A 26,778-nucleotide genomic window follows, 5' to 3' on the forward strand; every position below is an offset into this window, starting at 1 on the left:
AGATCAGATTTTTGTAATTGCTGTTTCTCCTGAATAATAATAAATGGGTCCTGTTTTTTAAACTTATCGTCTGATAATTTAAGCTACGACTACATTTATGATTCTTCACCAATCTATTTATTGCGGACAAAAGCTGGTACATCACATATATATATATAGGAACTGCGTTTATTCTTTTAAATCGCTTAGATTTTTAATCATTAACACATGAAGCTAAGATTAAATCTAAATGCTAAACATAATATACGCTAGGCCGAATGACAACATACTAGCGAATGGAAGTTGAAAATATTTTATATTCAGCAATACAAAGGGATTCACTTTTTTTTTACAAGGCAAAGAATGCGAGGAACGTACATAGTATATATATGCATACATAACAAATTCTTCATTATACAGTAACAGAAATAAAGTATAACATATTTGTAAGATAGAATAAAATACGATGGCTATGCTAAGAAATAATTGGCAACCGCAAAATTAACCATTCTATATTTAGTACTCTTTCCCTGAATTTATCCTTTCTCCGAAATTCGAGATCATTCCAAATTACATAACACTGCTTGAAAAAGGTAACTAAAAGTAAAATTAACCAATCACGGCTTTGATTCACATGTGTAACTATGCAGTATAAATACGGCTTCGCGAGGAATTATGTTCCTTCTCTTTCTGACGTCTGCCATACAAACAACTCTGCGCCGTTTATGCTTTCCTGCTTGAAATAACGTAGTATCCCTCTATCTGTATATAAGAAGTTATTATATTGAAATGTGATTGAAAAGTAAATTTGTCTGCCAAAGAGATAATTTGAGATGTGTAAAAATAAAGATGGTGATTCTTCAATTCAGTTTTGTCCATGTTTTATTCCAACATAACCCACTGTTTCTATACCAACCTTTTCCACCCAGCTATGTCTACAACTAGAAGTACCGAATTCACGACTGCGCACTTAAAATACTATATATATATATATATCAAAGCAATGAAATTAAATTTTACTTATGCTTCCAAAGATGAAGAGATAATTTTGCTTTCATTCTTACTGTACTAAAATTAAATGAAGAAATTGATTATAATAAAGAATATTTCAGCTTTTTTTTTTTTTTTAATGCACTAAATTTTCTTTTCTTTCTTTCTTTCTTTTTTTTTTTTTTTTTTTTTTTTTTTTTTTTTGTAACGTTACTGTATTTTTACCATATTTTATTAAAATATTTTTTGCTTTTATTTTGACCATACGCATATTAAAACAAACGGATTATTTTTATTTCCACACAACCAAACGCAGAATCTATTATGGTTCAAAGACAATTAACAAAAAAAAAAAAAAAAAAAAAAATTTAACTAAATTCTCAAAGTTTCAGAAGCAATATATTAGCTTCAAGTATTTCGGAAGTATGGAAGATTTCGCACTTCAATACACAGAAAACATTACATTTCAGTGTCATGTGTATGTGGATATGTAGGTGTTTTCAAATTCATATTTGAAGCCAGCCAAATGTACTTTGTGCTTCTGTTTATCCCATGCTACATCTACGCCATTTTGACCATTTTGGAAGAAGTCAGTTGTCTATTTTACGGATAGTTGAAATGAAAAATTCCAAATTAACTTTAATATAAATAAACATCATATATCTCGTCGCAATACAAAAAAAAAAAAAAAAAAAAAATCTATATAAATACTAGCGACAGAAGTAAAAAAAAAATTTACAAGAAATATTCTGGAGATACTACAAACTGGTTTGGATGGATTAGTGCTAGTACTCTACTAAAACACTTCGAGGTTTACTTCATCTGTCATATTACATTTCTTAATACTGACAAACATAACAATAATTTTCATAAATATTTTATCTTAATTCTTCATAATTTTATGATTTTAGTGTTTAAATATGACCCTGCCCCCGAATATTTCTTGCAAAATTATCATATTTTTAACGTGATTCAGTTTTTTCTTTTATATTGTTTTTACTTCCTTGTACGAAGTAAAAAGGAAGTATTGTAATCGCGAAAAGATTCAGGCAGCATATTTCAACGAAAATATCCACTTTGACCGCTATCGAATGCAATTTAACGATGTTTTTGCGTGATATCTGTACGTAAGGACAGAATAAAAGACTCTTTTCCTTCAAAAAAATTATAAAACTGCTTTAAAATTAATTCTGAAGAGAATTTTTCGTGGCGTCTGTACGAACGTATGTACGGACGTTCGTATCTCGCATAACTCAAAAACGAGTGGCCTCAGAACGTTGAAATTTTTCATATAGGACTGCTATAACATGTAGATGTGCACCTCGTATTTTGGTTGCAATCGGCCGCACCAAACGTATATAAATATATTTATATATATATATCCCCTCTGTTACCCGGCTCACTGATCTCAGTTTCTTTACTCTTATATGTTGGTAAATTGTACATGTTTTGCTTTAAAAATGATTGAATTATGTTGTTTTTATCTTCCTGTTAAGGTTTTTATGCCTTTAGTAAATCTGTGTGCAATATTTTTAGAATTATCAACAATTTTAAAGTTGTTTAAGTACCGCTAAGCCTTTTTTTTTTTTTTTTTTGGACGGCGGCCATTGATTGCTTACATTTGAAACAGCAGATTAGTGGATTTGTTGCCAATCTAGAGAAACTTATCTTCCCAAAAACAAAGATAACGCCTCCATTTATTATTGGCAATTAAATCATGCTTAATCCTTTCTGGAATTTTTTCGAGGAAATAAGTGTTTAAGATTTACATCGTAATTTTTAATACAGATATTTTGAGTTTTTATGTATTTTTGCCTTCTCTCGAAGTGAGAACTGAATTAATTGAATGAGAAATACTCAATCATCTGTGAAAAACTGTTTCTTTTTTGTTTTGTTTGCTTAATCTCTTTTATTCATCATTCTAGCTTTATTATAGTATTTGAATAGAACATGTGGCAACGATTCGATAATCCTTTAAATGACATAAATTTCGTTCATTCTGAGTTATAATATAAACGAAATTTAATACTGTTAAGTGAATCTAGCGCCAGAGTGTCGCTATGGTAAACAAATACTAGAGTGAATTTTAAAGAATGCATTTATTCTATTGTGGTTTATGCGCTGTCGGCGAAGTAGATTTAATTCAATCCAATAAGTTTAAATGAAATGCAAGAAAAAATCCGTATAATTTAATATTCCGTACAAGGAAGTCATGTGATGTACACATTAGATTTTTTCATTTAAATTATAATTCCAACGTCAACATCGTCATTTAAATTAAAATTCCAACGTCCAGTTGCAATGTACAGATCCTAACATTTCATATCATCAAGGGCCATGGAAGACAGACAAGACTTGAATAGAAAGTTTACCGTCATTGATTGGTGACCGACGTGGTCCTCATATTTAAGCCAGATACTTCATCCACCGCCGTGATTAAAAAAACAAATCACAAAGGGCACTGGACATCTGCGAACAATAACCTCTAGAAGTCCGTTAACGGCAAGACACGATCTCCATCCACCGGGTCCACATTCCTTAGTCAGCAGAAATTTTTTAGGATAAAGAATCTGTGATTATGATGGTTTGTGATCAGCCAACCGTGGAAAACCGTCATCGATGTTGTTGCCCCTCAGCTAATACAGTGGTAGTAGCTCTGTCTCTCTAAGCACAGTTTATGCTAATATCATACTTTCTGAAGAAGATTGAAGTTTCCTCTCGTTAATGTTAAGTACTTTTCTGGGAGTATTTCATGGATGAAGAGTGATTGCGTTGCATAAAATTTACAGGCAATTCCTTTTTCTATACTATACTCCATAAAAAAAGAGCATTGTGTCCATAAAAGAATCCTCCCTCCCCCAACCCCACATCAAGCTGAGTGCATTGGAAGGAACAGATTGCCATTTATCTTTTCCGTTCTGAGTTTTTGCTTAGTTTCTTGATGACGAAACAGAAACGAGGGGACGAAACTGAAAATTAAATTCATGATTTGTATGAATAATCTGTGATTATTGGCTTATTTATAGAATTGGGAAAGAAGAAATGTTTATTATCTTTTTGCTGAGTGCTATTATTTTTTGACATAAAAACATCTATATTAACGTTACCATGCTAGCGCATCATTATTAATCGTCTATGTTCTCAGCAGTTCTTACATTACAGAAGCATCTTGCGTATTAGTGAAACGAAGTGAGAATTTTAAAACAATTTACGTTTAGTTTAAAAGCTTTTATCTTTATTTTCTAATAACATAACATCGATGTTATATAGTTTATTACAAACCTAACTAATCTAATGACTCTACAAGTGGCGCTGGAACTAAAAGGCGATGGACGATAATTTGTCACTACCAGGATTTGGCGATTGGGTCCGCTCATCCTCAATCGTCCTTTAAAAGGAAGAGTATATAAAGTTGTAGAAACATTAAGTTATTTCGAAGCAGAAGAGATGAAAAATGAGCAATACCATCGCCGGGACCCGAACCACGGACCTTCGTGCGTCGAGCGTGCTGACCACTACACCACGAAGGCATGCTAAGAAGGTTGGAGAAATACCTTCTATTCTCCCCCCCCTTTTAAAGGGCGACTGGGGATTAGGGGACTCAGTCACCAAATCCTGGTGATGGAGAATCATCATCCACCACCATTCTTTGTAGTTCGGGCGCCACTGTAGAGACATTACGTTCTTTCGAAGCAGGAGATATGAAAAATGAGCAATGCCCTCGCCGGGACTCGAACCACGGACCTCTCGAATACGCGTCGAGCGTGCTGACCACTGCACCACGAAGGCATGTTAAGAATGCGGGAGAAATACTTTATAAGATGTGTTGATTTATTCCCATATTGAAATGATTTCTTGAACCGTGTTTACGGTAAAAGGAGGTATTTTCTCCCTCCTTTCCGCATGCCTTCGTGGTGTAGCTGGTAACATACTTGATACGTTCGAGTCCCGGCCGGCGAGGGCAGTGAACCTAACGATTCTACATTGTTTTTAATTTTCTCGTGAGTAAGTCAAAAAACAACATATATGAGCTAAACTGGGCATTGTAATACACATAATTTCCATTATATTGTTATCAGTTGTAGTTACGTATACTTCCTCAAAGACTTCAGGAATCTTTTAACGCAAAAGGCAAAATAAATAATAATAATAATAATAATTAAAAAAAAAAACACTCGAGGATTTTGCTACCCCGTGCATATCTAACACTAAATTTTTGAACTTTTATTAATTTTCGCAATCTAGTGAAGCAGAAATTTTATTCGAGGGTTTTCTCTCACATCGAACAAATACGAACAATTCCAAATTTTTTTTTTTTCTCCATTTTAGTTCCCGACTTTAAATTACATTGAAACGTTACAGTTCTGAAAATGAGGGAGAAAAAGTACAGAAGTTGCAATATTTTATTATAGAATTTCCAAGCCTCTAATTTAGCGAAATTTTGGAAAATAGTCTTAGAAGCTAAACAAAAGGAAAGGAAGTTAAAAACAAGTTTAAAAAAAAAAGTACAGAAAAGCCGTCAGCAGGAGACCTTTCAGTAAAAGACTGAAATATATCCCTCCCTCTCCTCATTCTACTCAAAGAAGCAAACAACATTAAGAAAAAGCCACAAATTAGAAAGTAAAAAAGTGGGGGGGGGCGGAAGAAAATAACACATGTTCACCCATGTAATAGACAAGTTAATTACGAATCGTTACACATCAGTGAACAATTAGTGCTTTGAACCTTGATTTAACTCGCCCTTGTCTGCGTGTTTGTCATTATTTGTTGCTGCATACATACAACACAGCACACACCCCATGAAGAAGAAACGAGCATTAAAAAACAAGCTTCTAAAGTGTAGTTAAGACTGTTAATGAGTATCATAGCCGGCAATTTTATTAGTCTTTTTAGCTTTTTTTTAATGAGAGGTATATTAAAGGAATTAGAAAGATAAAAGCACTCGGAGTGATGTGTGTAAGATTTTTGTTACTACGATATGTGATACTCTATTAAGTGAAGTACTGATGCAAGACAGATTAAAAACTTCAGCATTTTTGCGAGATTTTTTTATGTCATAGTGCGAGAACAAGAAGCGCATTTTTACTTATAGAAGCAGGATACTTAAAAGCACCTGTTAAATATGTGTTGCTTAGCAGTAATGCTATCCAAGGTTAACGAAGATTGGTTGGATTAGATAGGCAAAATAATGTTCCTGTGCCTTAAGAACCGTCAATTTTTTTCATAGATAAAATAACATGTCTCTTAAGCATGCAGAAGGTATCTTTGAAAGCCATATTTTTGCCAAAAGGACTTTTGTAGAGGGTATAATAGTTAGGGAAGTAAACCGCTGAGTTGGCTTCCGACCCAGGTATAGATATATCATGCAGAATTGGTTACCAACTCGGCGGGAGTCAACCACTAGCAACCAGGCCGCAGCCCTGGACAGCCCCGGCTGTACAGACGACATTTATAAAATGCAAAAAAGAGATATACATATGCATACAAGGCACTTGAAGAAGGGTACAACAATGTACAAAGAAATACATATATATGCATACAAGGCACTTGAAGAAGAAGAGTACAACAATGTACAAAGAAATATATATATGTGCATACAAGGCACTTGAAGAAGAAGAGTACAACAATGTACAAAGAAATATATACATGTGCATACAAGGCACTTGAAGAAGAAGAGTACAACAATGTATAAAGAAATATATACATGTGCATACAAGGCACTTGAAGAAGAGTACAATCAATATATGTGTGTAAATACAAACTCATATACAGATATATAGTACACACTTACATACATAGATATTCCGAAACAAATAAAAGTATACATACTCTCACTCATATTGATATATACACCCATACATATACGTTATCATGATAGTTAAAGTTAACAAGAAGCATGCCATTGAGGTGCGCGTGATCCTTAGTATAAATTATGTACCATAAATAAAAGATATAAACATGTACAGTTACGTTACAGCATTCAGATACAGTACGAACTTTATGTATGAAAACCTGGCACAGCATAAATACAAAATTACATATTGTACATACATATCACATACTCTGTTGCTGACCTATTGTATTAGCTTATATAGACTTTTATGACTATTATCTTGCAGTGTCAGAAGAGTAATTGCTAGTACAGTAGTCAATTATTGTTTTCAAATTCCGCTGGGCAACTCTGTTACTTTGTAGATTCTGGAACCAATTTGGCCAGAATCTGGCTGCTGGTTGTTTGAAATAGTTAGGGAAGCCTACTGCGGTACCGAAGAGCACGGGTTCGAATCCCGGAGAAGGCCTGAATGTTTGTAAAGGTGTAAGTGTCTTTGCGATATAGGGGCATTCTAAATATACGGTGAACCGAAAATTCTCTCATGTGGGTTGGTGATAAAGCAGAGAAGTGGGAAACCCTAGGCTTACCCTCTGTGATGCTATACATCAAAATTGGGGTGGAAAGTAGAAGTCGAACCCCCTTTAGACTCTGGCAACAATTCTTCCACGAAATTACATGGATAAGGACACGACAAAAACAGCAACAACAAAAATTTTTAGTGTTAAATTAAAGCTGTGAAATGTTTTTCGTATTAGTTATATAAGTTCCTAAAATTTATTCCAAGAACGTCTCATAAGGACTGCAGAGACTTTAAGTTGAAGACGAGACGTGAAAAATGTGCAGTACCCTCACCGGAAATAACTCTGAACACCTCGAATGTGCATCCAGTTACACTACGAAGACATGGGAGAAAATATCCTTTTAAAGGCAACAGGAAATAAGGGGACCCAGTCACCAAATCCTGGTGGTGACGAATTAGCCTCCACCAACTTTTAGTTCGGGTGCCACTTGTGGAGCCATCAGCTTATTCTGAAGTAGGAGACGTGCACAAAATGTCCAATACCGTCGCCGCGACTCGAACCCTGGACCTCTCGAATACGCTTCGAAAATGCTTCCAATTACCCCACGAAGGCATGCGGAGAGGAGGAAGAAAATACCTCTTAGGACAATAATGAAATATTAAGTAGTACCTAAATTGAAGAAATCTCGCTAATGCTGATTATGGATTTATTCATGCGTAAAAATTAATATAACGACTTGTTCAAAGAACCCGTATTCGAATCTTTGCAAAAGTACGGCGGTTTTTTTTTTTTTTTTTAAGATTTTAGGATCTTAAACTTCTCTTGTCTCTAAAACTACCACCCGAGCTAAAAATTGTGGTCAGCAGCACAATCACTAACCTTTGTATAATACCACCTCCTCTTAAAAATTAAAAGTAAATTAAAGCAATCTTCCCAAAAAGGCCTTTAGTGGTATGGTTAGTATAGTAATCCTGTTATCGTACTTACCGTTTTCGAATGGGCAAAAGTTACAGCGAACGCTGAATTGGCAGCACTTTGCGCCTTGATTCAACAAAATACTGAAAAGAGTTAAGTCATTGGTCCCTTTAGCAAATAGTTGTTAAGTCTTCACAATGAAAATCCATTAAGATAGGTGGGTCATCCCGTCAGAGATGCGATCATGATTCGGTTCACTAAATATATTTTAAAAGCTAACAGCGAGATGTTCCGTATTCCCTACTTCACAATGCGAAGAATAGGAAGAGCTTTTCTTGCATAAAGCACAACTTCACTTGCTGATCATATGTTCATGGGAGGGTCACTCGGAAATTTTTGAAATACGCGCAGATAAGTAGTAGAAAAAAAGTTAACGGTTAAATTTGAAAATATGATATACCTTTAGCCTAGCAGAAGACGTTTTACCGGACAGTTGCCAGTAGATTTGCGCAGAATAAATTTTAGGCAGAAGGAAAACACAGATCATGTAAGAACATCATCGTGCTATGATTTTAAAGTGGGATTAAATCAAGGAGAATGCGTTCAACGTCTACAGCTAACATTTGTCCATCTCATGCTATTGTATTCGGGTGATTTACAGAATTTCACAAAGGTCTCGACTTTATTCAGGATGAAGAACACGCAGGAAGGCGCCGTTGTCAGCAGTAATACCGCACAGTATGTCTGCTACACGGAAAATGTTTATCGATAATAATTGTTGCACCTACCAAATGCTACAGAAGTTAAGTAGCATTGGATGATCCGCAATCATACGTATAAATATTTGTGAAGAATCGCATATAAAAAAACTAGCTTGCCTTTGGGTTCCCCATATTTACACTGAGCACAAAAAAAAAAAAAAAAAAAAAAAAAAAAAGAGAGAGAGAGAGAGAATCGTGTCATAATCCGGAAAGAAACCCTTATATTTCGTAAAGATGGTGGCTACCGCATTATTTCTAAAATCCTAACTGGTGTTGAAACGTGCATACCATTTTTTGACGTTCCAACACATCAAGAAAGTAATGTCTTTGCAGATGATCCCACGCCCGCAATGGTGAAAAGTCAAAATGCCATGAAAAAGCAATGTACAGTAAGACCCCGCTTAACGCTGTTTCGTTTAGCGCTGTTTCGGTTTAGCGCTCTTTTATTTCAACCCGGGGATTCTCCGAAATTGTGCGCAGCGCTAGGTTTCCAAATACATATCCGAAACAGTGTAGTTGTGTTTCTTGCTTTTTATCATTTGAAACAACATTTGTTGACATTATTGTAAATTTGATATATAATACTATAACGATTAATAATACAGTGACAAATATTATGATCTTTAGTTTTTATCATGGGTGATGATAAAAAACAAGAAAAGAAAGCAACCAGAAAAAGCATTTCACTGCGGAAACTCAAATGCAAGTGATTAGAAGATTAGATTCTGGTGAACGTCAATCTCAAATTAGTGCTGCATTGATTTTGGCAACTTCAACAATAAGGACAATTCTTAAGAATAAAAAAAAAAATACTGTCATCGGCAACTGCAAGTACGTCAAGCTCTGCAACTAGAATTACCCGTTCTAGAAATAACATTATAGAGGAAATGGAAAAACGACTGTCTATATGGATTGACGACGAAATTGAACGCAATATGCCATTAAGCCAATCTATCATAATGCCTTCTTCACAAAAAGGCAGAAAATTGGAAACCCAGAATAGACTGAATGATCTGACTGAGAATTTTATTTGTTTTTAAAAGTATATGCGTTTATATTGTTTTTATTTTTGTAAGAAATAAATGTTTGATTTTATTTTTATTAAAAAAACATTATTAAATTTAATGCCTAACCATTTTTTATCCGTCTTCCCCTAACCCCATTATTTACATGTTAAGATAGCCTCGCTTAGCGCTGTTTCGCATTACGCTCTACTTCGATGGAACGTATCCCCCGCGTTAAGCGGGGTCTTACTGTATGTCGTTTTCTTCAGAAGTACAGGACTGGTCAAAAACCAACAAGCCAGAAGGACAGAATACAGTCATAACTAACTGGCACATATATAAGTATCTTCCAGAAATTCTTCAAAAAGTGAATGTTAGAGGACGCATGGCCACCATGACAATGCATATTCTCATTCAGCAAGATTGACAGTTAAGTTTCTCTTGAAGAAAAACACATCAAAATGGTAGAACAGCCGATATACTATGTGTATACTATTCAGCCGATATACTATGTGTGACTTTTGGCTGTTTTTTAATTTGAAAAAGAACTTCGGTTCGTTTCGTCGTTTTCATTCTTCCGAAGATGAGATTGATGAGGCTATAAATGCATTTTTTTCATCGATTTCCTGGAATAAATGGCTTGAGGCATTTAATCTTTAGAAAATTTACCTAAAGAAGAGCCTTGATGCTAGAGGAGACTACTTAAAAAAAAAAAAAAAAAAAAAAAAAAAAAAAAAAAAAAAACTTTTTATCTCAAAAATTTCAAAGTAAATCTCGTATGACAATAAGCAAGACAATGTCTGAAGCATTTTTTAAATCCTTCGGAAGGAGATAGTAATTTCTCAGAAATATGTGACACAGATCCAGAACTTTGGGTGTTTCTTTGAAACATGCTTATTCTACTTATATTTTTTGAGCATGCTATTCTGTGTAAGTATTTTATGAACGTGCTAATTCTGTGCGTGTCTTATTATCACACCAGCTTCTCCAGATTTTTTGTGTAAGATTTTTGTGAAAGAGAAAATTTCATGGAATAACGATACTGTAAAATGTTTCAGGCCTATTTTCAAATTTTGCTTACGTATGCTGTACTAGCAGAAGAAAAGAAAGAAAATTCAAAACAAATTAATATTTAATGTTTAATTTGAGTAATGCATTGCATAAAGATGACTATAAATATATTTCTACACTTTAAAACATAAAATTCGGTTGAAATTTTTTAGATATAAATCTTAAAAAATATAATCATAGACAAAAATGCCTGTCCGTTTCAAGTTTTATGTTATTCAACTTCTTCGTTTTGTAACCTAATTTATTTTTTTAACTAAAGAAGTTTAATTATTTTGAATATGAATTACTAATGTGTTATAGTCTTGATCAAAATTAAATACAGAAGTTTTCTTCTTTAGCAAATCAATAAAAATAAAATTTGACTTCCACTTCATGTCAAGTCCGTTACCCTGAGATTATTTTACCCACAATTAGTTTGCAAATCTGCCTAAAGTGGGCAGTGACACAGCTAAATTAGTTAAGTTTTTATGTAAGTCTTTATGTAATGCATTGTTCAAATTAAACTTTAAATATTAATTTATCTTGAATTTTATTTCTTTTCTTCTGTGGGTGCATATGTAAGCAAAATTTGGAAATGGACTTTCAGATTTTAATCTGATCGAACATGGTATGACTTGCAACTATAAAGCAAACACCAAAAACCATTTTTTCAGTTTGAGGAAATATTGAAGCATCAGTAAGAAAATAAAAAGTTCCCCAGCGGATTTTCGCGTCAAATATGGTTCATTAATGGTAAGATCTGCTAGAAATGATAAATGATTTAATATTAAATTGATGTTCTACTATTTTTAATGTAAATCATAAGCTCTTTTTAAGAGCAGAGAAGTAAATTGTGAATGTCTTAAATCTCAGCAGCCTGCAATATTTTCCACATGCTGAAGTTTGAAAAGTTTGTAATTGCCTACAGAAATATATTAATGTAATATTTTAAATTTTTTTTTATTACAGCACTACAATAAATTTTGTAAATCAAAAAAATTTCATTGTGACAGTCATTATATACGCTCGAATATTACACTGCGCATAATTTAAAGGATTTGCATTAAAAATAAAATGCAAACATTTCCCTCACAGTGGTGAAATATCTAACAACGTTTAAAGCAACTCAATTCTCAAACAATAAAACCATCACAAACAGACAGAAATGTAAGATTACTTTTAATATCCTTGTTCGAAGACATTGTTCCAAAAAACTCTTTTACGCTAATAATTACGATTGAGAATCTTTGTCAACAAAGTACCCGGATACGTACCTTCGAATATCTGTGACTTGTTTTCGCAGTTGCTGACGGTGTAGAACATGACGTCTGGGTTATTACAATCAGACGCTACTTTGGCGCACAAACCAGGATTTTCGGGCAATATGCCGGTATAATCTCCAGTGATGGGACACGGGAACATCTGACTTGATTTAACTCCTAAAAATGCAAATATAAAGATTATAGGACTACACCAATTCATATGGCAAAATCTGAATGCGTTTTGCAATATTATGCCAATATTGAGATTAATACGTTCTCGTTTATAAAAGCACTTAAGAATTATATTTAAAATTCTTCTTAAAATTCAGTCGTTTGCATGTTGGCTCATAAAATACGTGATGCTGAATTAAATTAGACATTACTGTTTTTTCAGTTAAAATGGCCTTTCTTTTAAGTAGGTCTTTACTAAATCCAGAATGTTCTCAATGGATTACTGTCTCTTATTGATTTATTGGATTGTTCTGCATTCTCTTTGAAAGTAAGGTTAAAGATCAATGATAAAAATAATACAACTTCTAATTCTTTTATGGCGAATTCAAAAGAACTTTCTAGTTTGCTTTACATAATGACTTTAGTTTTCAAAAATGCCCGTCACTCTTACAAAAAGAAACGACTAACACTTAAAATTCAATCTTTGAGGGATTCAGAACAAAAAAGAATAAAAGCAAGAAGATAGATTTTTAATTAAACGCTTGTAGTATGAAAACACTAACTTGGAAGAATTTTTTCATTCAGATTTAAAACATTTTTACAATATACGTACATACGTACATACATTAAACCAAACTTGTTTATCTGTTGTTCTGGCAATGACAAATACTCCTGAAAAAATAAATATCCAGCTATTTTATTTTTGTAAATTCTTACCTTGTCTCTAGGATACAATTAGAGAATTGGCATACATGTATATTTCCTCAGAGCTCCGAATTCAAAGGAAGTGTTTCTCAATTGGACATACAAGCATAAGATTAACGTTTTCATTTTTCCAGTTATTCTCTCATTTGACTTTATAATCTTAGTTTATGAAGGTTAGCAGAAGGACTAAATAAATTAGACATAAAGACAGAGTTCTACTTTCAACTACATAGTCGTTTTGTATTAGATTAAATATTCAATTGCCATTTTTACTGAAGCCCTCATTACCTTCTAATTAGTAGATTTAACACAGACTTCTTTAATTAGAGGTTAACTTTGGCTGAAAATAAAAAAAACATCTGAAGCAGCTTTTTAACATAAAACACCAAATACAGTTAAAAAAAAAGACAATTTTTACAATTTTTTCAATGCAGGAAAACAGATTTTTCGGTGCACAAAACTGCAAGTTTACTTTTGGTCCCACGCGGCTAAAAGACACAGAAGTTGGTGCACAAACTGACTTCATTCACTATTCTACTAAGACTACCATCACGCATTCCTTTGTTTCGGAAGAACAACTGTTTGAAATAATTTTTCTGCTTTGTCGCAACAGCCAATCAACACAGATCACTTTAGGGTTAACATGTAAAGGAGAAACTGGTTCTCCATTACAAACAAGCTGATAGCGGATTGGCTGAAAACGAACAACTTGCAAAAAGGAAGGAAAAATCGCGCAAACCAGGCAGAAAAATTGTCGGAAATAGTTGTTTGTATGAAACAAATGCATGTGTGATATGGGCCTAAGAGTTTCAAATGTAAACAAATGGCAGCCTCGTTAGGCTTAGTACCGCTAAAACAATTTTAAGTTGTTGTTAAATCTACAACTATTGCATGCAGATTAACTAAATGCATAAAAACCTAGCCGGAACATAAGAATAACACAATTCAATCACTTTTTAAAGCAAAAACATGTTACCCACAGACAGAGAGTCACTGAGACGGGTAATAGAGTGGGTGTGTATATATTTATTTTCCTTCTTAAAAATTTTTTCTTTCATGGTTTTAAACTTAATTTCTGTTCCTTGGAGATGGTATATGGAAAGATTTCTTATTATAAATTATTATTAATTATTGGCAAGTTTTTAAGGCTTTTTAATTTACTTTTAATTACTTTTTTTAATGTATGTATATATGTATGTATGCACGCTTGGTGCGGCCGATTGCAACCAAAAACGTAGGTACACAACTATATGTTGTAGGAGTCCTGGATACAAAATTTAAATGTTCTGAGTCTACTCGCTTTTGAGCTATGCGAGATACATACATACGTACGTAAAGATCTCACTAATAAATCTGTTCTGAATAAATTTTAAATCCATTTCACGATCTGTTTTAAAAAAAAAAATCTCTTTAATCTGTCGATACGTACATATGTCACGTAAAAACATCGTTCGAGTGGATTCGATAGCGGTCAAAATGGATACTTTCGTTGAAATATGACACCCGAAATTTTTCGCGATTATAATACTTCCTTTACTTCGTACAAGGAAGCAATACCAGCCGAAGATTGAAATTTGTATTATTACACATTTTTTCAAATATTATTATATAATTTTAAACGTTGAGAAATAATTAAATATAATCTTACACATTATAATTCCTTCCCCCCCCCCCGAAAAAAAAAAACGTCAGTCACAAAGAATTTCGAAATCAGCTCTTTTGTTTCACTTCATCACGTACGTATATCAAGAGATAAGCACGTGATGAGTGAAACTATTATGCAAATAGAGAATGGCAACAATGATGGATCGAAACTTACTTCCTTGCGTAGTCCATGTATCATCATTAAATTGCAGGTCGTGGCATAGCGTGTCAGAGTATAAATGACTAGGCTGGGAACCTATAAGATAAAACAGAAATGTTTTTGAAAGTTGTAACAGCTTGAAAAGAAAATTAAACCAACTTTGGCAAATTATTCTTTTTATCATTATTATAAAAATTTCGCGAACAAATACATAATTATGATTAATGTGTAGTTTATGATAAGGATTTTAGATTTTGTTTTATATTCATTGCAACTTGTAAGACATATAAAAAGTAACACTTAGTGACTGAATTTTTAATTTGATTTATATTTTTAAATTAGTTTTAAATAAAAAAAAATTAACAGATTTCAAAATTACGTCATGAATTATGCTCAACTTACGCTGATAAAATGAAATAGTTTTGCCAATATTAAATTATTTTTAAAAAATTAAATAAACGATCATAAGAAAATCTTTACAGATCAAAGTTATTATCAGCAAAATTTATTTTAGTTATGTTAGTATGTAAATAAAAAACAGAAATTACCTATTTGAAATTCCATAACATTCAAACTTCTCCGCTTCAACCAAACACAGTTGTATGATTCTTCTCCACTGCATTAAAAATAATTTTAAAAATTAACAAATGAACTACAATGCAATAAAATAATCATATAAATTTTAATTAAAATTTTTTTTAAATCTTATATTACGCTCAAAGGGACCTTTTGTTTAACGTTTTGTGTGCTACCATTTTTTATTAAATATCATGTTCTTCGCACTTAAATCACAAAATTAAGTCCAACAGCAGTATTACAAAATATTTAAAAAGAGCATATCTCGCGCGCCGGATATAAAAATGTTTTTCTTTCAGCACAGTGTTGTCATTGCTCGCTTTGAAATCGTTGAGTTTATTAATCAAAAATTCGTTAAAGTTTTACAAAATGTGAAAAAGATAACAAAACAAATTCAGAATTCCAAATTTGGGCTTCCAGATGCCCATATTCGAGTGGAGGTCTACGTTATTCAGAATTTGATGTCTCTAGGTACCGTTGTTTTTTCAAAATGAGAGAAACATAGATACTTTCAGGCAGATTTTTCATCATTTAATTTCCTTAAATATAATGCAGGGCTCTAATATTTGGTGGCAACAATTTGAAAAGTGAAACGTCGTTTTATAGTGGACAACGCAAAATTCCAAAACGAAAATAGTACCCCTTCTGAGCACATTGCCCCATTGGGCTAATAATAACTTTAAACACTTACTATTACGAAAAACAGTAAGTTGTAATGCTTGTTAAAATCATTTAATGAAAGGCAATATGGTTTTGAGAAATTCAAATTATGTGTACAAAATTAAGACATTTTCTTAACGAAGTGAATTAGGTAATTGCTAATGTTTTAAATAGGAGATGGCAGGAGAGCGGAAGTATAAAAAAATTTTTTTCTTTTTAGTAATTAGCTCAGTTCATTGAATTATAATATACATATAAACATTTAGCTAAATTATATTTTACTCAATCACCGCCCATTCGGTATAATAGGTACGGGAACCTAACGCAATACCGAAGGGCTTGGGTTCGAATCCCAGAGAAGGCATAACTGTTATGACTGTCTGTCCCTTCATAGGAGGTAACGATGGCCTACCTGTTACGTACTTCCACAATAAGGCGGCCTAGTAGTGGCCAAACATAAATCGGCTTTATGCCCACCAATGGAAAAAAAAAAAGAAAAGAAAAATTGATGCAATAAAAAGTAACCCCCCCCCCAAAAAAAAAAAAAGGTAAAGGAAATTTTAAGTCCGATCTAAGAACGAAACGCATATCAACGTTTGCTTAAAGAGACAAGTGTTATAATTAGAAAAAATCTCATTTTATTTTATTGAAGGATAAAACACCTTTTTATTATTATCTTTCTTAAAATTTCAACTCGATTTAAAATTTTGATTTCAACTCGATTTAAAATTTTCACCTCGATTTCAACTCGATTTAAAATTTTGATTTCAACTCGATTTAAAATTTTCACCTCGATTTCAACTCGATTTAAAATTTTGATTACTTTTAAATTTTTAAATCAGCGATTTTTAGCTTATACAGATAATTAAGTCCACAACTTCAAATTAATTCATCTTTTATTCCTTCACTAACACAAAATCAGTATCAAGTAATGCTAAGTAAGGCAAACTCAAAATTAGAAATTCGGTGCTTCAGTGATATTTTTTAATCTGCTAAAAAGCATTATATTATCGAATATATTTAAATATATCCTTTAAAATACATGATAGTAAAATAATAATTAATGCCATTAAAATCTGTGTGATTCTGTCTATTTCTTTGTTTGTTTGTAACATCATCTCCTCCGGAACGTCGGGAAGTTAAGTTTCGAGAGAGGTGCCCCCGAATTCCAAGAATTTTCGGGAAGCCATTTCGACCATTTTGATCTTTAATGTGATTTTAATCAGCCAAGATATTAATTAAAAACTCAGAAAGCACTAATTTTCGCACACTGCAAGTTGCTTTGTTGCTTTTTTCGATGAACTTCATTGATGCTGCGTCGATACGCGTACGATGTGGAATTTTAAAATTGCCATCCATCTTTTCTAAACAGACATACGTACGTATATATGTACGTATATACGTATACGTATACGTACGTATATACGTACACATCGGAAGGTTTCTTCTGCGAGATTATATACTTCTGCTCAGCGCAGCCGCAAGGAAGAAAATGTAAATTTCCAGTATTTCACAATCCCATCCTTTCGTAATATAAATGGAATGAGCTTGGTGTTTCCATAAGAACGCTGTTCCCAGGCCGCCAAACTGTCTTAATCTGGAGAGCCATCAAATCAACTGACATGGACTTGTGTCCTATATTTTATTTTAATTTATTATTATAGTGTTACGAAATAAGCAGCCGCTGTGAGATAGCTTCCCCGAAAATTAATAATAATTGTTAATTTTATACTTGAACAAAAAGGTCTTATACACCCTTCTTCTGATTTCTGCTTTGTTTCACAAGAGTAGAAGACAATGCATCAATTTTCTTTTTTTAAAAGTCTATGTTCCCAAAGAGACACAGACTTTACAAGGTTAAAAACATACACAACATTCTTGACATTTTTCACAGGATGAAATGTTAGGCGGTTCTTCAGAAAAAAATCAGAACTTGTTGGCAGAAGCATAACCAATGCAATGATGGATAGATTTTCAGTTGGACAGTGGCGGACTTTGCGATAGTTTACTTTGTAAGGATCTTAAGTTTTACTAACGTTTATTTTATTTTAAAACTTAGACTGTCTTCTCTTATTTCCCACTTCCGACCAGAATTAAACGCGTTAACTTGTTTATGCAAATTGTACTTGCTAACGCCCAAGTATTTAAGTTGTGGCTTTTTGCCAAGAGTTAGAGAGCAAAAGTGAGCTGCCTTGCCACTGCATTCAGCACGAGTTTTTCAATCAACTGGTGTCTGTCTTTAAGGCCAGAGGTTTAGTCCTCTTGATGTTTAAAACGTATTGTAGATTCAGCAGTGTGCGTACTATATACGTGATAATTTAAAAGGCCAGTCTTAGTGTTAGTCATTTGTGTAAAGCACTCGAAGTTAACTCTTATTTTTAGTTAGTTAGTAGTTTTTGTATTTTTACGTTTAGACCACAAGCGGTTGGTCTTTGTATCCCGAAGTGCGGGAACACCTGTAATATCGTGGACAACAAAGGGTAACGTTAACTCTTCCTCCTTGTGTCGTCCATTCCACACATATTTGAACATGCCTTGAGTAAGCTCCCTGTTCCTATTCAGGACAGGCAATATTCCCGAAACAAATTAAAAGACATACAAGTCCTGACAACTTAAGCAATGGTTTTGCATGACAACCACTCGGTGATAACACCTCTGCTCTTTGATTACAACTACTTACTTTGTAATAAGTTAATATCTAGTTACGAAGTAGTTTCTTTCATTTTTAAACACTCTGTAATTTAAAAACACATAACACACTGAATTTTTTTTCGATGATTTAAAGTACGTTATTCATTTTTTAATTTTTAAACTCTCGCAGTTCTTTAATTTTTTTTTAATTTATTCATTACAATTGCATAATTAGAAAGGTATATATTGCAATTAAAATTTACATTTCTTGAGAATCAGCTCTACAAAAAAAAAAAAAATAAAAAAAAAATAAAAAAAAAAAAGAGTTAAAACATGCAAAAACAAATCCAATACTTAGAACAGAAGAAGAGCTAAAACTAAAATAAGCACTTACCAATGAGTTGAGGAGAATACGATGAACCTGTCTTCAGAGATGCCATTTTCTCTTCTAAGACACGTCAGTGAATACCGCTGTAGTCTAGAGTGGTCCTTGTAGACAATAACGTTGCCTTGCACTTGCATCCCTTCCCATTTGCCTTGTACCCAGTCAGGGAAGCGACAGTGAGCGTGCAGAACGGGGCCTGGTGGACTCTTTTCCGGAACTAGCATAAGGCCAGGAATTAGATTAATGGCCATTTCTTAATGATGGTTAACTAATTAAATTATTAAAATGACAATTGTATTATAAAATAGAAATTGTTAATTAACACAGAAGGGAATCAGGATCTTTCATGACGTTTTGCTTAGCGTCTCAAATTGCTTATTTAACCAGATTTCCAAGATGATTGCCAGGTTTCCAAGATGTAAACGCTTTCACAATTTTACCTAGCTTGTTTGAATCCGTAGCTTATTGAAGCCTATTTTACAGGAAGCTTATTTGATTATTTGCGGAAACGGGTAATATTGCCACGTAACTGGCAAATGCAAGGCGCCTCGCGTTCGATGAGGCCACCAACAAGTTTTAAAAAATAGTAAACATACTTTATGAAAGGCCCCCAAAAGTTTGGGTAAGTCAGGGTCCTCTATAATCTGCTCCTAATCAACTGGGTTCTTAAGCAGTACTTGCTATTTAAAATCCGCACGCTTTCAAGATCCATTCATAAACCAGCTTGAGTTCGCTATTTGTATAACCGATTTTCAACCATCTATATACTAAAAATTATTTCTTGATTTCTATATCTATAATGTTCTTAAACCAGTGAAAATGCTACGTAAAAATAATACTTTAGTTATTAAACAAGGTTTAGTTAATTACGGCAAAGAACACTAGGGCTATTTGCCTAAAGGAAGGAATGCTATCCTGGAGGACTTTTTAAAGGAAACTGGCTCATATACACGTTACACGTGGGGAAAACGCTCATGCAGCCAGTCCGTTTGCCTGCAATCGAACCCAGGATGCATATTCTACGATCACTGGCTCCTACTACTTAAGTGACACAGACAGCCGTCTCCGACTTAACCAAATAATATGTATTGTTAAGAAGGAAAACTTCTCAGCAGCAGGAGTGGCTCCCTTCGAACGAAAAGGGAAACAGCTGCGCATGCGTGAAACATCCGTCGCCAAAAAGCGCCAAAGCTTGAAGCTGATGTCGAATATCGAACAGGTTCGACGGTCACGTTTATAAAGAGTTTAAAGCTCTGTGACTCCATTTCCCCCCCTCCATATTGACGGCTATAAAATCAGACATCAAACTGCGATATGGATTTCTCGCCAACAGGTTCCGTCGCCAAATCCCTTGGCGAAATTTCCCTCTTCTGTCTAGCGGCGTAGAAGACTGGTTTACATTATGTCTATGGAGTCTTTCCTTCTTTACATAGACGTTCTTTGACTTAACGGAGAAAGCCATTCTGTGGTTCCTCAGTTGGTGGGAGGGTGAGTCCATTTGACTTTATTGAAAGGGGACAAGGAGCTTTAGACCAATTGCAGAAAAGACGAGTGACGACATTTATAGCGCCACACGCTGCATTTGTTGTTCGAAAAAATGGCACAAAACAGTATTATGACCAAAACGCAGCAGAATATGCAGCTGTGTTTATATGAAGGAAAATTACCTTTTTTAAGGGGGAAAGTTAACGCAGGAATTTAGGGCTAAGAAATAAAGAGAGATGTGGGATACAATGAAAGCAACGGTTAATAGATAAGAGTAAATAAATTAAGCTTAAAAAATCTTTTTAGAAAAATCTTTATAGAAATAAATAATTTTAATCATTTAAATTTATAATATGATTAATTTGCATTGCAATCTAATAGCACACTGAGTTTTTTTATATTTTTTTTTATTTTTCATGCTTACATTAAAACTGATTTCACGTAATTTATTTCACAGTTAATATTAGAAAAATATTTCTTTAAGTAAGAAATGAGAAAGAAAATATTTCTTTCTTAATGTTTCTTCCTTTCTTTTATTTTCTGTTTCTATGAAAATTATTTCTTTCAGGAAAAGAAATAAAATTCATTCGTTATTACAGTATGGCCGATTACTGCTGCATTCAGCTATCACACATACATCAAAATCTTTTATTTTACATAATTTATTTTATAATTAACATGAAAGAAAATAATTTTCAATATAAAACATATAACCAAAATAATACTAATCTATTCTGTATGTGTGATTAATTCGTGTTGCAATTTTTGTCATGCATATATTAGTAATACTTTTCTTTAATGTTACATTGCTGCTATTTTTATTTCTTATATACACTGCTGGCCACCCAAATTGCAACACCAAGAAAGAAAAGAGATATCAGAGCAAAATTTATTTAGGTGATAAACATGTTGACCAAGTATCAAATGATTAAATTTATAGACATCTGTGAAGTGTGGTTCCTTTCAAAATCAGTAGCCAGAGTAGCCGCCATTGATGGAGATCACCGCTGCCACACACCTCGGCATTGATTCTATGAGATTTGTGTTCTATGAGGATTGATCCTATTCTTCTATATTTTATTGATTTTATGAGGATGTGCAGCTTAGGGTACAGCAGACCAAGCAGCTTCCACGCGTTGCCAAAGTTGATCTGGTGTGGCAGCTTGGGATGTAATCTAGGTCAATCGTTCAGCAGCCATGGATCACGTATTTTCTATCGGCGAAAGATCCGGAGAGCGAGCCGGACGGGTAAGCAATTCAATCTGGAGATTCACTAATTTCGAAGAACCATTGGACAATGCGTGCCACGTGTGCTCGCGCATTATCCTACTGAAGTATGGCTGTGGGCAAGCCCTGAAGGTAAGGAAGGACAACTGGCTCCAACAGATGTAGCGCTGGCTGTTTAAAGTACCGGCAATGCGTATTAGAGGAATGCGAGAGTGATATCCAATACCGCCACATACCAAAATACCCGGTGCAGGACCAGTGTGGCGGTGCATAACGCAGCTGTTCAGCATCCTCTCTCCACGGTGTCTCCAGACTGGAATCCGACCATCGTGGTGTTGCAGACGACAGAAGCGTGACTCGTCAGTAAAGGCAATTTCATTCCATTCTATCGTCCACATCCTTCTTTCATCGCACCATTGGCGGCGGAGACGTCTGTGGTTCAGCGTCAAGGGTAGACAAAGCAATGAACGTCTTGCGGACAGACCACTCTGCTGTAAACGGCGTCGAATGGTACTCGCAGACACTAGATAGTGCACAGACTGAATGTGCGGTTCTATGGTTCGTGATGTGACTGAGCGATCCGTCACTGCCATGCGCACAATGTTGCTGTCATCATGTGAAGTGGTGCACTGAGATGGATACGATCGAACACGTCGGTCTGTCGTACCCTCCTACATCCAATGGTCACATATCCGCATTATAGTTGTTTGGTTTCGTCGAACACGACTGCCGATTTCTCTGAAAGATAATCCACACTCTCGGTAGGCCACTATCCTTCCTCTGTCGAACTCGGACCCTTGATCAAACGATGATCGCTGTTTACTACGAGTCATAATTAATCGGTTTTTTTTTTTTTTTTTTTTTTTTTTTTTTTAAACACGATAAAAACACAATTGTCGAACTTGAAATCGTCGAAAACTCCAAGCCTTAAATAGCGCTTTGAAGTGGCGCCACAGGCGCGCGTGATGTGCGTCCTTGCTGAAATTCTAATCATTTGCATATCTCACCTCCGCTAATGCATGTTGTAAACTTCATGTTATTTGCATGCTTCCTTCAGGGTGTAGCATTTACGGTGGCCAGCAGTGTATATAAGAAGTGCTTATTTTAAATATGCTTCCATCTCAAAAGATTTTATTCTGTGAAAATAATTAAAAGATAGTTATATTATTTTCACAATGGAAGTACTAAAGTAAAAATAATCAATGTAGGTCTCCTGCAGTTGAAGAAGCCTTTGTCAAACCAACGTTTTAGGTTAGGCAACTATGGCGTTTACGTTTTAGGTTAGACAACAGGTTAGGCAACTATGAAAATACAAGGCTTTATTCCCCCATCTTCTGAATTAGTTTAATTTGTTAGATGTAATTCTAACCGAATTAAAAACTTATTTTTAAATACACATCGTATTTAATTTAGCGATTTATTTTTCAAACAGCGTATGCTAAAAATTGATTTATTTAAAATCATTTAAGACGAGAAATCACTGCAGTAGCGTGCATTAACACTGTGGCATAAGTGTCATAAGTGGCATTAGCTATATAAGGGTAAATTTATTGCTAGGTAAGACCATGGTTTAGCAATGGTTAGAGAGGTCTGAAGCACAGAAGTTGAAAATAGTTACTTTATAGAATTTAATATTTATTAATGACCGCAATACGATCTCTATAATATATAAATATATAATGTATAACATACATAAACGTTTAGCACTACCTATTGCAATAAAAAGGTGGTGCACAACTAGATGTTGAAGCAGTACTATATATAAAATATCAACATTCTTCGGCTAATCATTTTGAAGTTATGCGAGATTATACATACATATGTACATAGTCACAAAAACGATCCATTTTATAATCTGTTTTGGAGAAAAGTCCTCTATTCTATCCTTAAGTTCAGACATCATCAAAAAAAAACTAGTTAAAATGAATTGGGGAATGGTTAAGATAGATATTTTCATTGAAATATGATATAATTTCCAGAATATTTTCGAAATGACAGTACTTCCTTTATTTCTTGTACGAAGGGTACAAGAAAGTACTTGTACAAGATTACTTTCTTGTACGAAGTGTACAAGAAAGTAAAAATGGTAAAAAATAAAAAAAATAAGGTAAAAAAAAAAAAAAAATACAATCTGATCTTGGTATAACCTGAAACAGTATTACGCTATTACTTTATATGTATTAGTTTAGGAAGTAATTCCCCAGAAATTAAAGGTACACAACATAACATCCTATATTTAAAATGAACCGTTCAAAATCGCGAAACCAAATAGTTGCAATAAATATTTCCTCTTAAATTGTAATGTTTTCTCATCCTCTAGGACAAAAAATTCCATTAATTGAAAGCAATTAAAACCTTAAATATATTTCAACCCATTTCATAGTGGAATTAGTCGAAAAAAATGTCTTCAGTTATTTCATCTCAACGCAAGTACACACATGCATGTAAGCTTTATAGTGCAAAATTCTAAACACATATGTTTTATGGCAAAATATATTAATAAAAAGCATGGATTTCAGTTTTCCATTTGTAGAAATGCTAAGATTCGGAGTTCTTTGTTGACCATGATTCGATTTTGTACTAAAATGATGTCTTCAAAATGGTAAGCAACAACTAACTGATCAGAACTTTCCTCATAAAGGATACTTAAAATTTGAAGTTTCATAAATTTTTGCTGAAAGTTATCACGCGACAAAAACTATCGAAGTAGAACGGTCTACTTAATTTGATTCTTCCTTAAATCAGGGCCATACGTCTACGAAAAATCATTCAAATATATCTAACTAAGCAATTTTTTTGGAATACCCTCATAATGTTGCTAAATATGATATATTTTTCACAACTGACATACCAACGAATCTTTCAAAACAAATTATGTCTTTCCTTAAAACTGCGTACGGGAAACGTTAGCAAAGCTTTCGCTTATATGAAAACAAAATAAAATTTCCATTTCCTTCAGGGAAATAAGGAATTGAATTGAAAATGCTTAAGAGTAATTTATGAATTACGGAGCAGTAATTTTAACTATTTAGCTTCGTTGCTCTTTGTTGTAAACAGTACATTGATGATGAAAGCGATCTATGTATTGTTTTCCACTCCTACCAATTACAGCAACTCTTGCATACGCTTATTTAGTAATCATTTTAAAAGGCCTTTTCTGCACGAAGGTCGCTATTTCCTTATAACAAAACAGTTAATTTGGTTGTCTTAAAAAATAATAATAATAATAATAATAATAATAATAATAATAATAATAATAAATAAAAAAACAGGAGGCTTGTTAAAGAGTGTTTGGTCAATTCACTTAATTTTCTTCACTTTATTTCTGGTAATTTACGAAACGTTTCGTTGAGGCAATAAGTATTCTTGTAATATATTCCTCAGCTGATGATAGTATATTGAATTCACTCTCTGTCTAGCATGTACTTTTTATAACGTTCTTTAGGGACTATTAAAAAGAGCCCCAATTGTATTTTTTTAATTAACACTTCACAAAACAAGATCGTAATTTGAAGCCTAGAAGAGATTCTAACTGCATAAATTATGATAAAAAATTTAATTAAATTTTTAACTGATATTTCCAATTAATTTGTAGACATTAAGTATTTTTTGGAAGCAGGAGAGACGAAAAATGAGCAACGCCTTCGCCGGGACTCGAACCACGAGCCTCTCGAATACGCGCCAAGCTTGCTGACCACTACACTATGCTACGAAGGCTCCGGCCCAGCGTGTAGACCACCACACCACGAAGGCACACCGAGAAGGTGGGAGAAATAACTTATATACTCCCCCTTTTAAAGGCTGACTGGGGTTTTTAGGGGACCGAATCGCCAAATTTTGGGTGAGGAGAATCATCATCCAACACCCTTTTTTAGTTCGAGCGCCATTGTAGAGACATTAGGTATTTTTGGAAGCAGGAAAGATGAAAAATTAGTCTTCGCCGGGAATCGAATCAAGGACATCTGGAATACCGGCCGAGCTTGCAGACCACCACACCACGAAGGCACGCAAAGAAGGTGAGAGAAATGCCTTATAATCTTATAAATTTTATGCATTATTAATATTCAGTATTTCAGATTAGTGCGTCTAAAATTTTCTTAAATGTTTACAAATCATTTTCTAAATACTGATTTTTCAATCCCTTAATTTCTCTTCCGCTGTAATACAGGGAGCTACTGTTCTTTCCTTTTTGATTATTTATTTATTTTATGAATAATAACAATGAATTTGTGACCTGCGGTTCAGAGTATGTTTAATATTTGAAAAAGAATAGCCCCGTGCCTATCTTACTTGAAGAGCATAAATTATTTTTATAAAATTAATGCCATCCTTCTAACTGTCGAAATTTATGCCACCCCAACATTAGAACCGACCAACCACAGTGAAGGAAACAAGAACTGACATTCGATCTATGATTTCACTGCGTTAATCGCACATTCACTTTCCGAAATTATTTATGGATGATTTGAGGCCTGCGGAGTAGCAGAGACAACAATAAAGACGGGTGAGATTTAGGTTACAGAATAGGGTGAAGCTTTCTTATTAGACACTAGCAACTTCGCTGCCAGCCTTCGTCTGACTTTTAAATGTACCGGAAAAATGGCTGAAGGGAACACCAAACGTTAAATTTAAAAACTGCGTAGAATTTTACTCTGCAGAACAACTTCATTAAAAAAAAAGTTATTACATATAACAACATTACAATGAAATAAGCAGTATCCCTTAATACAAATATTAATTATCCTAATAAATAAATTAATCAACTTCCCTTTGCAAAACCTCAAGAACTCAAATGGTATAAAGGAGGTTAAGGACTTTG

The 26,778-nt window shown here is 33.8% G+C and overlaps 1 protein-coding gene and 1 non-coding gene across 2 annotated transcripts in view; both read right to left on the reverse strand.

The window, feature by feature from the left end:
- Nucleotides 1-26,778, reverse strand: part of LOC118193456 (uncharacterized) — a 167,056-nt gene that overhangs the window by 10,817 nt on the left and 129,461 nt on the right. Inside the window, exons 8-11 of the mRNA XM_085825202.1 lie at nt 19,257-19,464; nt 15,544-15,611; nt 15,011-15,091; nt 12,328-12,492 (exon numbers count right to left, since the gene is read on the reverse strand). Coding sequence (XP_085681328.1) covers nt 12,328-12,492; nt 15,011-15,091; nt 15,544-15,611; nt 19,257-19,464 — 522 coding nt within the window. The remainder of the gene's footprint in view (nt 1-12,327; nt 12,493-15,010; nt 15,092-15,543; nt 15,612-19,256; nt 19,465-26,778) is intronic.
- On the reverse strand, nt 4,686-4,758 carry TRNAT-CGU (transfer RNA threonine (anticodon CGU)). The gene has a single exon. It is a non-coding gene; the product is annotated as a tRNA-Thr (tRNA).

Source organism: Stegodyphus dumicola, chromosome 10 (assembly GCF_044657685.1).
Source record: "Stegodyphus dumicola isolate Sdum_Otavi_A_Nest chromosome 10, ASM4465768v1".
NCBI classification, from domain to species: Eukaryota; Metazoa; Arthropoda; class Arachnida; order Araneae; family Eresidae; genus Stegodyphus; species Stegodyphus dumicola.